A 13,789-nucleotide genomic window follows, 5' to 3' on the forward strand; every position below is an offset into this window, starting at 1 on the left:
AACTGAACTAGAACTGAACTAGAACTGAACTAGAACTGAACTAGAACTGAACTAGAACTGAACTAGAACTGAACTAGAACTGAACTAGAACTGAACTAGAACTGAACTAGAACTGAACTAGAACTGAACTAGAACTGAACTAGAACTGAACTAGAACTGAACTAGAACTGAACTAGAACTGAACTAGAACTGAACTAAACTGAACTAGAACTGAACTAGAACTGAACTAGAACTGAACTAGAACTGAACTAGAACTGAACTAGAACTGAACTAGAACTGAACTAGAACTGAACTAGAACTGAACTAGAAGAACTAGAAACTGAACTAGAACTGAACTAGAACTGAACTAGAACTAGAACTGAATAGAACTGAACTAGAACTGAAACTAGAAACTGAACTAGAACTGAACTAGAACTGAACTAGAACTGAACTAGAACTGAACTAGAACTGAACTAGAACTTGAACTAGAACTGAACTAGAACTGACTAGAAAACTGAACTAGAACTGAACTAGAACTGAACTAGAACTGAACTAGAACCTGAACTAGAACTGAACTAGAACTGAACTAGAACTGAACTAGAACTGAACTAGAACTGAACTAGAACTGAACTAGAACTGAACTAGAACTGAACTAGAACTGAACTAGAACTGAACTAGAACTGAAACTAGAACTGAACTAGAACTGAACTAGAACTGAACTAGAACTGAACTAGAACTGAACTAGAACTGAACTAGAACTGAACTAGAACTGAACTAGAACTGAACTAGAACTGAACTAGAACTGAACTAGAACTGAACTAGAACTGAACTAGAACTGAACAAGAATTGAACTAGAATTGAACTAGAGCTGAACTAGAACTGGACTAGAACTAGAACTGAACTAGAACTGAACTAGAACTGAACTAGAACTGAACTAGAACTGAACTAGAACTGAACTAGAACTGAACTAGAACTGAACTAGAACTGAACTAGAACTGAACTAGAACTGAACTAGAACTGAACTAGAACTGAACTAAAACTGAACCAGAATTGAACTAGAACTGAAATAGAACTAAACTAGAACTGAACTAGAACTGAACTAGAACTGAACTAGAACTGAACTAGAACTGAACTAGAACTGAACTAGAACTGAACTAGAACTGAACTAGAACTGAACTAGAACTGAACTAGAACTGAACTAGAACTGAACTAGAACTGAACTAGAACTGAACTAGAACTGAACTAGAACTGAACTAGAACTGAACTAGAACTGAACTAGAATGAACTAGAATGAACTAGAACTGAACTAGAACTGAACTAGAACTGAACTAGAACTGAACTAGAACTGAACTAGAACTGAACATAGAACTGAAACTAGAACTGGAACTAGAACTTGAACTAGAACCTGAACTAGAACTGAACTAGAACTGAACTACTAGACTGAACTAGACTGAACTAGAACTGAACTAGAACTGAACTAGAACTGAACTAGAACTGAACTAGAACTGAACTAGAACTGAACTAGAACTGAACTAGAACTGAACTAGATAACTGAACTAGAAACTGAACTAGAATGAACTGAACTGAACTGAACTAGCTGACTAGAACTAGAACTGAACTAGAACTGAACTAGAACTGAACTAGAACTGAACTAGAACTGAACTAGAACTGAACTAGAACTGAACTAGAACTGAACTAGAACTGAACTTAGAACTGAACTAGAACTGAACTAGAACTGAACTAGAACTGAACTAGACTGAACTAGAACTGAACTAGAACTGAACTAGAACTGAACTAGAACTGAACTAGAACTGAACTAGAACTGAACTAGAACTGAACTAGAACTGAACTAGAACTGAACTAGAACTGAACTAGAACTGAACTAGAACGGAACTAGAACTGAACTAGAACTGAACTAGAACTGAACTAGAACTGACCTAGAACTGAACTAGAACTGACTAGAACTGAACTAGAACTTAACTAGAACTGAACTAAACTGAACTAGAACTGAACTAGAACTGAACTAGAACTGACTAAACTGAACGAGAACGAACTAGACTGAACTAGAACTGAACTAGAACTGAACTAGAACTGAACTAGAACTGAACTAAACTGGAACTACTAGAACTGAACTAACTGACTAGAACTGAACTAGAACTGAACGAGAACTGAACTGAAAGAACTAGAAACTGAACTAGAAATGAATAGAACTGAACGATAACTAACTGAACTGTTCACAGAACTGAACTAGAACTGACTAGAACTTAACTAGAAACTGAACTAAACTGAACTAGAACTAACTAGAACTGAACTGAACGGAACTAGAACTGGAACTATAACTGAACTAGAAACTGAACTAAACTGAACTAGAACTGAACTCTAGAAATGAACTAGAACTTGAACTAGAACTGAACTAGAACTGAACTAGAACTGAAACTGAAACTAGAACTGAACTAGAACTGACCTAGAACTGAACTAGAACTGAACTAAACTGAACTAGAACTGAACTAGAACTGAACTAGAACTGAACTAGAACTGAACTAGAACTGAAACTAGAATTGAACTAGAGAACTGAACTAGAGCTGAACTAGAACTGAACTAGAACTGAACTAGAACTAACTAGAACTGAACTAGAACTGAACTAGAACTGAACTAGAACTGAACTAGAACTGATCTAGAACTGAACTAGAACTGAACTAGAACTGAACTAGAACTGAACTAGAACTGAACTAGAACTAAACTAGAACTGAACTAGAACTGAATTAGAACTGACCTAAAACTAAAATAGAACTGTACTAAAACTGACTAGAACTGAAGAAAATAGAAAAATTTTCAAAATATTTCTCTTTTTACAAATGTCTCTATTTTTTAAATGAAAAAAAAAAAAAATCTGCTTATGGAACATTTTCAAAACTGTTTCTATTTTAGAAAAAGTTATGAAAATTTCTTGATCTTAATTATACAATATGGTACTGTATCTATAAAATATACAAAAATAAAATATTAAACAGAATATTTCCTGGATTCTTTTTGTTTAAAAATATATTTATAATAAATTGTATTTCTTACATAACAATATATTAATTCTTTTGTAATTTGCTTTTAATATTTACAGCTTACCCCGACGTAGAAACACGCAAAATCAATGAGGATTGGGAATTTTTGGTATTAGCCTGCGATGGCATTTGGGATGTTATGAGCAATAAAGAGGTTATCGATTTCTGTCGATCACGCATTGGTCAGGGTATGTATCCCGAGGAAATATGCGAAGAACTAATGACTCATTGTCTGGCTCCCGATTGTCAAATGGGTGGTTTGGGTGGTGATAATATGACCGTCGTCTTAGTATGTTTTCTACACAATAAACCCTATGCGGATTTAGTGCAGAGATGTGCCACCTCAACAGTGTCTGCGAATACAAATACTTCATTGCCGGCTACACAGACATCGACAACATCGTCACCAGAAGAAGAGGAAATAGATCTAAAATAACAGCAGCAACAGCAATATCAGCTTCAACAGTCTAGTAGCACTACAACAGCAGCAGTACTCACTTTTATCTAAACAAACAAAAAAATAAGAAGAAAACATTCAAGTGAAGTTTTGCTATTTAACAAAAAGAAAAGATGAAACAAGAAATGAACAAAAAAAATCCAAAATATCTTCTTTTTTAAGATGTCGATTTTTTTCCACATTTTTTGTCATTTTAATTTTTAAATAAATTACTTTTTTTTCCTGTTTATATTTTATATATACCTCCTGGTAGTGTTATTCTTATAGTCCTTTTTTTAAAATATTATAAAACTTTTCTTTTGCAAACTAAAACTAAAAAACAAATGAAAAAACATTAATAATACTTGTTACTTAACATAACTCTGGTGTGTTCCTTTATATTTGCAAACCTTTGTATGTATTTTTATATTTGTTTTAGCCTTCAATTGAAAACGGTTTTGGTCTTAATTATTGAAATTAGTAGAAAATTTAATAACAAGAAAAAGCTACTTCTATATATTTTATTAATGTTTAAGTTTTACAAAATTTTGTTAGAAATTGTTAATTTTATTTAACATTGTCATTTATAAAAGAAAAAAAAAACCAAAAGTAAAATCCTTTGTGTAAGTTTGTGTGAGAGTTTTTCTAAAAAACAACCAAATCAAAACTGAAAATATTATTCTTTTTTCTTTTTATAATAAATTTTCAAATATAAAAATTCCTTTTAAACTAAATTAAATTATTATTTAGATAAAATAAAACAAAAAATTTGAATGATGATTTGTATAATTTTTTTGATTTTTTTAAATTAAATTTTGGAAATATATGTTAAGCATCTGTCTGGACCGTCTTTTTTATATAACATTTACAAAAATGTCTTTTTTTATAAAAGAATTTTTAAATTTTATGTTTAAAAATTTCTGTTTTTAAAGAGAATATTATAGAAAATTTTCTGTTTTCAAAGAAAATTCTATATTTTTATAGAAAATTTTCGAAAATCTCGATTTTTATAGAAAATTTTCAAAAATCTCTATTTTTGTAGAAAATTTTCGAAAATCTCTATTTTTATAGAAAATTTTGAAATTTCTCTATTTTTATAAAAAATTTTCAAAAATCTCTATTTTTAAAGAAAATTTACGAAATTTCTCTATTTTTATAGAAAATTTTCGAAATTTCTCTATTTTTATAAAAAGTTTCTATAGAAAATTTTGGAAAATCTCTATTTCTATAGAAAATTTTGGAAAATCTCTATTTCTATAGAAAATTTTGGAAAATCTCTATTTCTATAGAAAATTTTCGAAAATCTCTATTTCTATAGAAAATTTTCGAAAATCTCTATTTCTATAGAAAATTTTCGAAAATCTCTATTTCTACAGAAAATTTTCGAAAATCTCTATTTCTATAGAAAATTTTCGAAAATCTCTATTTTTATAGGAAATTTTCGAAAATCTCTATTTTTATAGGAAATTTTCGAAAAACTCTATTTTTATAAGAAATTTTCGAAAAACTCTATTTTTATAGGAAATTTTCGAAAATCTCTATTTTTATGAAATTTTCGAAAATCTCTATTTTTATAGAAAATTTTCGAAAATCTCTATTTTTATAGAAAATTTTCGAAAATCTCTATTTTTATAGAAAATTTTCGAAAATCTCTATTTTTATGGAAAATTTTCGAAAATCTCTATTTTTATAGAAAATTTTCGAAAATCTCTATTTTTATAGAAAATTTTCGAAAATCTCTATTTCTATACAAAATTTTCGAAAATCTCTATTTCTATACAAAATTTTCGAAAATCTCTATTTCTATACAAAATTTTCGAAAATCTCTAATTTTATAGAAAATTTCGAAATTCTCGATTTTTATAGAAAATTTTCGAAATTTCTCTATTTTTATAGAAAATTTTCGAAATTTCTCTATTTTTATAGAAAATTTTCGAAATTCTCGATTTTTATAGAAAATTTTCGAAATTTCTCTATTTTTATAGAAAATTTTCGAAATTTCTCTATTTTTATAGAAAGTTTTCGAAATTTCTCTATTTTTATAGAAAATTTTCGAAATTTTCTATTTTTATAGAAATTTTTCAAAATTTTTCTATTTTTACAGAAATTTTCGAAAATTTTCAATTTTTATAGAAAATTTTCGAAATTTCTCTATTTTTATAGAAAATTTTCGAAATTTCTCTATTTTTATAGAAAATTTTCGAAATTTCTCTATTTTTATAGAAAATTTTCGAAATTTCTCTATTTTTATAGAAAATTTTCGAAATTTCTCTATTTTTATAGAAAATTTTCGAAATTTCTCTATTTTTATAGAAAATTTTCGAAATTTCTCTATTTTTATAGAAAATTTTCGAAATTCTCTATTTTTATAGAAAATTTTCGAAATTCTCTATTTTTATAGAAAATTTTCGAAATTTCTCTATTTTTCGTAATTTCTCTATTTTTATAGACAATTTTCGAAATGTCTCTATTTTTATAGAAAATTTTCGAAATTTTTACACACAATTTTCGAAATTTCTCTATTTTTACACACAATTTTCGAAATTTCTCTATTTTTACACAAAATTTTCGAAATTTCTCTATTTTTATAGAAAATTTTCGAAATTTCTCTATTTTTATAGACAATTTTCGAAATTTCTCTATTTTTATAGACAATTTTCGAAATTTCTCTATTTTTATAGAAAATTTTCGAAAATCTCTATTTTATAGGAAATTTTCGAAAATATCTATTTTTATAGACAATTTCTATAGAAACTTTTTTGAAATTTCTCTATTTTTATAGAAAATTTACGAAAATCTCTATTTTAATAGAATATTTTCGAAAAACTCTATTTTAATAGAAAATTTTCCAAAAACTCTATTTTTATATAAAATTTTCGAAAATTTGACTTTTTTTATAGAAATTTTTCGAAAATTGTCTTTTTTATAGCAAATTTTCAAAAATGTTCTGTTTTTTGTAGAAAATTTTCGAAATTTTGTCTTTTTTATAGAAATTGTCTTTTATAAATTTGTTCGAAATTTAAAATTAAAAAAAAATCCAAAATCGAAATTTATCCTTTAAAAAAAAATGAAAATTGCTCTTTTTTTATAAGAAATTTTCGAAATTTCTTCTTTTTATTAAAAATTTTCGAAATTTCTTTATTTTTTTTTTAATTTTTTCGAAAATGTCTCCTTTTTCCTAAAAAATTTTTTGAAAATTTTCTTTTTATTTTATAAAATTTTGTAAATGTTTTTTTTTTTTTTTGAAAAATTTTAGAATACTTTTCTATTTTCTAGAAATTTTTTGAAAATTCAAAAATTTAATTTTTTTCAAAAAAATTTCGAAAAAAAATTTCTTCATTTATACAATTTTTTCGAAAATAAATATTCTATTGCTTTCCTAAGGCGGACCGGTCCACTCCATATTTTGAAAACATAATTCTTTTTATTTTTTAAAAAATAAAATCTTTGGCCTTAAAAACAAAAACTCAATTTTATTCTAAACTTAGAATTGTTTTGATATGATTTAGTCCATTTTAACTATAAATACAACTCATCATATAACGCTCATTTAATGCAAGATAATTAAGAATTTCACAGAATTTCAAAGAAAAAACAATTACACGATTGAAAAAAGGATATTGAAAGAAATTTATAGAGACCTCTTAACAGAAACTAATATTTCGAATGAAGTCAAATTCCCAAACTAAAATTTTGTAAAAAAAAATCCATTCCAAATTATGTTTATCGGAATAAAAATTCCTCAAACAATTTCAAATCACAACTTTCTTGCATTAAGTTGGTGTTATATGTATGTATTTTTTAACTAATTTTCCTTCCTAGAATACAAAATGCGTGCGTGTATCGTAGTTAAATGCATATTTTCATATTTTTATACCCTTAATCAAAAATAAAATAAACGTAATTCAATACGATTGAATAATGAAAGATTTTTTTAATAAATGTATAGAAAAAAGCTTTAAATATAAAAAAAGAAAAGAACAACAAAAACATAAAATATTGATTAAAATAATAAATATTGCGTCTTTTTTAGTCGTAAATAATTATAAATATTTAAGTTTACGTTTTAAGATTAAAAATCCAATAAAAACAAAAATATTAAAAGATTTAGAAGAAAAAAAAAATAATATTCAGAACATAAAAAAACCAATAATATTGATGTTTTATTTTGGCCTGAGGGGAAGGAGTTAAAAAATTCCTCATTTTTATACAAAATTTTTAAAATTTTCTCTGTATTATAGAAAATATTCGAAAAATTATAGACAATATTCGAAAATTGCTTTTTTCATAGTAAAGTTTCGAAAATGTATCCTTTTTATAGAAAATTTTCAAAAAAAATCTCTTTTTAGAATAAAATATATCTTTTTTATATAAACATTTTTCCTAAATATCTGTAAAGATCCGAAATATATATGTATATAGTTTATAGTAGGGTTCTATAGTTGAAACGAAAAGTCGACTTTTCGACTTTTTGCATTTAGTTAAAAGTCGACTTTTCGACCTTTGGACTTTTTCCATTTTATGAAAAGTTGATTTTTCGACTTTTCGACCTTTATCATTTATTTAAAAGTCGACTTTTCGACTTTTAGTATTTTATAAATGGTCGACTTTTCGACTTTTTTCGACTTTTCGACTTTTTCCGACTTTTCAACTTTTTGATTTTTTACGACTTTTTGACTATTTTCGATTTATTTCGACCTTTTTTCGACTATTTTTTTACTTTTTCGAGTTTTTCCGACTATTTTAGAGTTTTTGACCCCTTTTCCACTTTTTAAAAATTTTTGACTCTTCGACTTTTTCCGACTTTTCGACTTTTTTCGACTTTTCGACTTTTTTCGACTTATCGACTTTTTTCGACTTTTCAACTTTTTTCGACTTTTCGATTTTTTTCGACTTTTCGATTTTTTGACTTTTCGACTTTTATTTACAAAGTCGACTTTTCGACTCTTTTCATAAACGATAGTCGAGTTATCGACTTTTTTGGAACAAAATAGTCGACTTCGACTTTTCGACTTTTTTCGACAAAAAGTCGATTGTTCGATTATTCGAAAGTCGATTTATAGAACCCTAGTTTATAGGTTCGGAAAATTATATTGAGGAAATTACCAACGGAATGACATACTAATATACCCCTCTCGCGAAAAAAGTATAGGTAAATAGAAGATCACTTTATTTTATTGCCAAACTTTGTCATTTGTTTTATATATTATTACACACATCTGGCACCACTATCAAATTGTAAGAGATTAAAGAAAAACCTAACTACATTTTTCCCATTAACCTCTGTATAGCCATCTCTTTTACTCGCATTAGTTTTGCACGAGTTCAAAAAGGCGTTTTTTTGTTTTAATTTTTATTAAATAGAAAATCTCGATTTCAATATTGGACACCTCTGAAATTCAAGTGAAAAAAATTAATAAAATACTTGTTTATTATAATTTTTTTAAAGTTTAATATTTATATATTTAAACCTATATTTGAATTTTACGTTCTATTGGGAAAGTTGACTTTTTATAAATTGCAAAGTCAATGTGTAGACTTTTTATTTAAGTTACTTTACTGTGATTGATTCCAATTGGAACCACCCACGACCTCTGTTTTCACATAATTTATATACACAGCAAAAAATAGTCTTGTATTGAAATACAGATTTTTTTATAAAAAAAAATCAGACATTTTTAAATTTGATACTACCAGCAGCATTGGTAGACAAATGTCAAAAGTACAATCTAAATTTTGGAAAAACTTTTAATTGATCCTGTATTTTTGAAAAAATTTCAGACGATACGATGTGTCGTGTCTAATGAAACAACTACGTGTTTGAGATTAACTAAAAATATGGCAAAAAAGTTATCGAAAATTATTTTTCCCACATTCGACTGCCTTTTTTTTATAGTAATTCCAATTTTTTAAATATTTCTTTCCAAAATCCCACTTAAATTACTCGGTATTTATTTATTACCGGTGAAAATTTTGACGGCTTATTGTTAATTTTATAGGCGTCGGTCGTCATACGCGGATTCCGATAATGTTTGTCGACGCAGATTTCTGCTGGCAAACTATATACAAAATGAATTTGCAAAAACAGCAGTAGCATTGTATTTTGTTTAACTCTTTTTTTATTATAATAAATTAATTAAATTAAATAAGTGAAAAAATATGGCTCTAGCCAAAAAGTGGTTATTTTTCATATAGCTCAATAAAAACATAGCTGAAAACGTTGCCACTTTACGATTTTAAGACGGCGCGAATACTTTTTAGTGTCAGCGGCCGCCGTCGTTAATGTTTGTCGGCTCAGGGCTTTGAGGAATTCTCTATTCTTTCATCATACAATTTCATTTAACAATTTCTTCAAAAGTTGCAAACACATTTTCACGCGCTCGAGTATTTTTTTCTACTGGAGATTATAAATTCCAAGTCAGAAAAGAAATTAAATTTATAAATAAATAAAACAACAAAGAAACAGAGAAAAAACCTTAAATATTTTGGGGTTTTTGTGAAATCTAAAAAAGAAAGCAAACAAAGAAAGAAACAATAAAGTTTTCGACTACAAAAAGCAGAAAAAAAGAGGAAATACACACGTCAAGCACGCTTTTTTATTTTTTGGCTGTTGGTGATTTTTTTTAATATCGTATGTCCATCCAGAATTTAAATACATTCGGTAAGTTTGCCCCATATGCAAATAATATTTCGAAAGAAGTGATAAATAATTGTGAAAGTTTAATATTTTTTTTGGGGAAAAGTATAAAAAGTTAAATCTAGAAATCATGATATGATTACGTTGATACTCTGTATAAAATGGCTGCTCTGTAGAAAATGGCGTTGACTGAGTCTGCCGACGTTGATTTTTACACTGCAGCAGCGAATGTTTGTATAGGACCAGGGATGTCAAATGGAATTTTCAAATTGCTGTAAAAACAGCATTAAAAAGTGTAAATTTTTGATTCCGATTGTACCAAACAAAACCGTTTCAAGCCGACTTTAGTCAGTAGGTATAAGGCAAGTTCATTTAGTTAAGACTAGTCGATATACTAGACAATAGACTAATCTATAGGCTAGGGAAAATACTAGTCTATAGACCAGAGCAAAGAAAACTAGACAATCGATTATTCTATAGTCTAATTAATACACTAGTCTATGAAATAGTGTTAAGACTAGACAATATTCCAATTGTACCAATTTTTCCAACCCTGCACAGGGCACATGTAATTTGCCTTGAGAAGACCCAGGGCTGTTATGAAGCTTTTTAAAATCTTAATAGCAAAGTTCGAAGCCAACTGCGCTGCTGCAGCGTCATATTTATTTTTTGCCTCAGTGTTAATTTTCACAATTGTTTTACTGATAAGATATTTAAGGGATTTTAAAAATATTTACTGATGTTTTAGGTTGTTTAAAAGTATTTTTTTAATAATTTCATCTTATAAAATATTAATTTTATTTATTTTGTGTTTTGTGAGCTGCTGCAAATGGAAAAGTACGACAATTGATGAGTCAGCAATTGGCCTGTCTGTCTGTCACTCGTGTGTCGTGCACATTATTTAGTTTATGTTTTCTTAATCAATTTGTAAATGTATTTGTTAAGAAATTATAAAAAAAAAACTTTCAGGTTAATTTTATTATTTTATTTTCATTTTTCGAGATTTTTCGTTTTTGTCTTTGTTGTTTTGCGTTTTTTTTTGTACGAATTGTTTAACTGTTCTTTTCTTTTTTGTGGTCTACCTTTTGAAATTATCTTTAGCTTTTTATTCTTTTTTTTTTTTTTTTTTTGTTTGAACAGAGCAGAGTTGCCTTAAAATTTTTAATATTATTTTGTTATTGTTTATTATAGTAAATAGTTGCGATATTAAGTAAACCTTCTAACAAAAAGTTCGAAAATTTTGATACCTAAGTTTCCAATATCAAGATTTTCCTATTATAATCGATATATTCCAAATTTTCTTTACTTTTTATAGAAAATGTTCGAAATTTGTCTTTTTTATAAAAAATTTTGGTTTTTTTCTCATCTTTAGTTTAGTCTGTAGTGCTTCAAGGCTTGTCTAAATGGAGTAGTGTATAGACTGGACTATAGTCTCGTCTGTATTCTAGTCTAGTCTATAGTCTACTCTATATTCTAGTCTATAGTCTTCTATATAGTGTAGTCCATAGTCTGGTCTAAGTCTAGTGTTTCTACAGTCTATAATCTGGACTATAGTCTACAGACTATAAAGTCTAGACTACAGTCTACTCTATAGTCTATATAGTCTAGTGTACAGTATATAATCTGTACTATAGTTTAGTCTACACTCTTGTGTAGAGTCTAGTCTAAAGTCTAGTTTATCGTCTATTCTATATTCTAGTTTAGTCTAGTTCTAAAATGTTTCAGTTAACATCTCCAATTTATTGGAATTGATTAAATTTGACATTTTGCAAAAGCCTAAATCTGACAGTTTCTACTTGATCTTATAAAATGTCCACTATTAAAACAAGTAAGAAATTATAGTCGGGCGTGGCCGACCATATGATACCCTACACCAGTTATGAATATTAAATGTGATTTATTTTTCATAATATCGCATTTATCTTCAATATTCCCTTGTTCCGATACATTTAAGCAATTTATGGATGAAAAACTAATTTTCCGAAAGAGGCTTTATATGGGGGCTAGGGGCAAATATGGACCAAGCCCGATAAAATTTTGTGATTATATTTATATTGACATAATATTTTATTGTGCTGAATTTCATCGCGATATTTGTGTTTATAAGCTAATTTGGGACATTCAAGTAATTTTCTGAAGGGGACTTTGTATGGGAGCTAGGGTCAAATGGGGCCCGATCTTTATGAAATTTGGCAGGGTCATCAAGACTTCTATAAAACTTAGTTGTGCCGTATTTTATCGATATATCTGTATATTTAACATAATTATGAGCTCAGAAGCCCTTTTCGGGGGGTTCTGTTGTATGGGGGCTAGGTGAAATAATGGACCGATTTTAACCATTTTCAATAGGCTTCGTCCTTAGGTCAAATAAAACGTGCGTGCCAAATTTCATCCAATTATCTTGAAAATTGCGACCTGTACCTTGCGCACAAGACGGACGGACATAGCTTAATCGACTCAGAAAACGATTCTAAGCCGATTGGTATACTTTAAGGTGGGTCTAGGACGAATATTTTTGTATGTTACAAACATCAGCACAAATCCAATATACCCTCCCCACTAAAGTGGTGTAGGGTATAAACACTATAGATCTTATAATGGCAACTCTTAAAAAACACACAATTTCATATTCTTTCTCCTCCCAATACAAATACCCCCTAATTTACGTCATAGTTGTGTTTATAAGATTTACAACAAAAGTTATAATGCAATTTGGAATTAAATTTTTTTGTTTAGTTTAATATTTTTGTTTTAATTTTAAACGATTTAGGTCATAAATATTCTAAATGCGGAAAAACCTTGAAGTTTTGTTTTTGTTGTTAATATTAACTTAATAGTAAAAAAAACTTCCGTGTTTATGTTTAGAAAATTAAATCATTAACAAATATGCATAACTGTCTAAACAAATTTTTAATTTGTTTATACATATACCTATACTAATTTACTAATTAATAATTCTATTACAATTAACTTTTTTATAGACCCCTTTGCTGATGCAATCAAGGGTGCTGATGATGATGTTCAAGACGGACTTGTGCATATAAGAATTCAGCAGCGTAATGGTCGCAAAACATTAACTACTGTACAAGGTTTATCAGCCGAGTATGACCTGAAAAAAATTGTGCGATCATGTAAAAAGGTAAGAATTTCATCAATGACATGAAAGAAAAAAGAAAAAATAATTATTAATCTGGTTTTTTGTCGTAGGAATTTGCATGCAATGGCACAGTAATTGAACATCCCGAATACGGAGAAGTTTTGCAACTCCAGGGAGATCAACGTGAAAACATTTGCCAATGGTTGACAAAGGCTGGTTTAGCCAAGCCTGATCAATTAAAAGTTCACGGTTTTTAAACCTCCTCATTACTACTACTACGACAACAACAACAACAAACAAAAACGTATAATAAGAACTACAACAACAACATTTATAGTAACATTTGTTTATTATTAAAAAAACTAAAGAAGAATATAAAGAAGCAGCAGGTTAAAAAAAGGCAAAAGAAAATACAACCTCAAATAAATAAGGACGTTTGTAGTATTTTAGTTTAATTTTATAAAAAGTAAAAAAAAATAAACTACAAAATAACAAGAGATTCAAAACAACAACAAACTAAATAAATTCTTTTTACAATAAAATATAATAGCCACAACAACAGGTGTATTACAACAAACAACGTG

The 13,789-nt window shown here is 27.8% G+C and overlaps 2 protein-coding genes across 2 annotated transcripts; both read left to right on the plus strand.

Annotated features, from left to right (window-relative positions):
* The first annotated feature begins 3,088 nt into the window (after positions 1-3,088).
* On the plus strand, positions 3,089-4,260 carry LOC119615734 (probable protein phosphatase 2C T23F11.1). Its single transcript, XM_037971736.1, has one exon. It carries the CDS (start codon positions 3,175-3,177, stop codon positions 3,469-3,471), a length of 297 nt encoding a protein of 98 aa, XP_037827664.1. The 5' UTR covers positions 3,089-3,174; the 3' UTR covers positions 3,472-4,260.
* Positions 4,261-9,757: 5,497 nt separating this feature from the next.
* On the plus strand, positions 9,758-13,717 carry LOC119615733 (eukaryotic translation initiation factor eIF1). Its single transcript, XM_037971735.1, has 3 exons — positions 9,758-10,132; positions 13,090-13,247; positions 13,316-13,717. Exons 1-3 carry the CDS (start codon positions 10,105-10,107, stop codon positions 13,460-13,462), a joined length of 333 nt encoding a protein of 110 aa, XP_037827663.1. The 5' UTR covers positions 9,758-10,104; the 3' UTR covers positions 13,463-13,717.
* The last annotated feature ends 72 nt before the right edge of the window (positions 13,718-13,789 follow it).

This window comes from Lucilia sericata, unplaced genomic scaffold, assembly GCF_015586225.1.
Source record: "Lucilia sericata isolate MDLA Ls3-8-SP2 unplaced genomic scaffold, ASM1558622v1 Contig007457F_arrow, whole genome shotgun sequence".
Classification (NCBI taxonomy): Eukaryota; Metazoa; Arthropoda; class Insecta; order Diptera; family Calliphoridae; genus Lucilia; species Lucilia sericata.

Coding starts and splice junctions, on each gene's coding strand:
- LOC119615734 (XM_037971736.1), top strand. CDS start 3,175: ATGAGCAATAAAGAGGTTATCGATTTCTGTCGATCACGCATTGGTCAG.
- LOC119615733 (XM_037971735.1), top strand. CDS start 10,105: ATGTCCATCCAGAATTTAAATACATTCG. Junction 10,133..13,089: donor CCAGAATTTAAATACATTCG/GTAAGTTTGCCC, acceptor ACTTTTTTATAG/ACCCCTTTGCTGATGCAATC. Junction 13,248..13,315: donor TTGTGCGATCATGTAAAAAG/GTAAGAATTTCA, acceptor TTTTTGTCGTAG/GAATTTGCATGCAATGGCAC.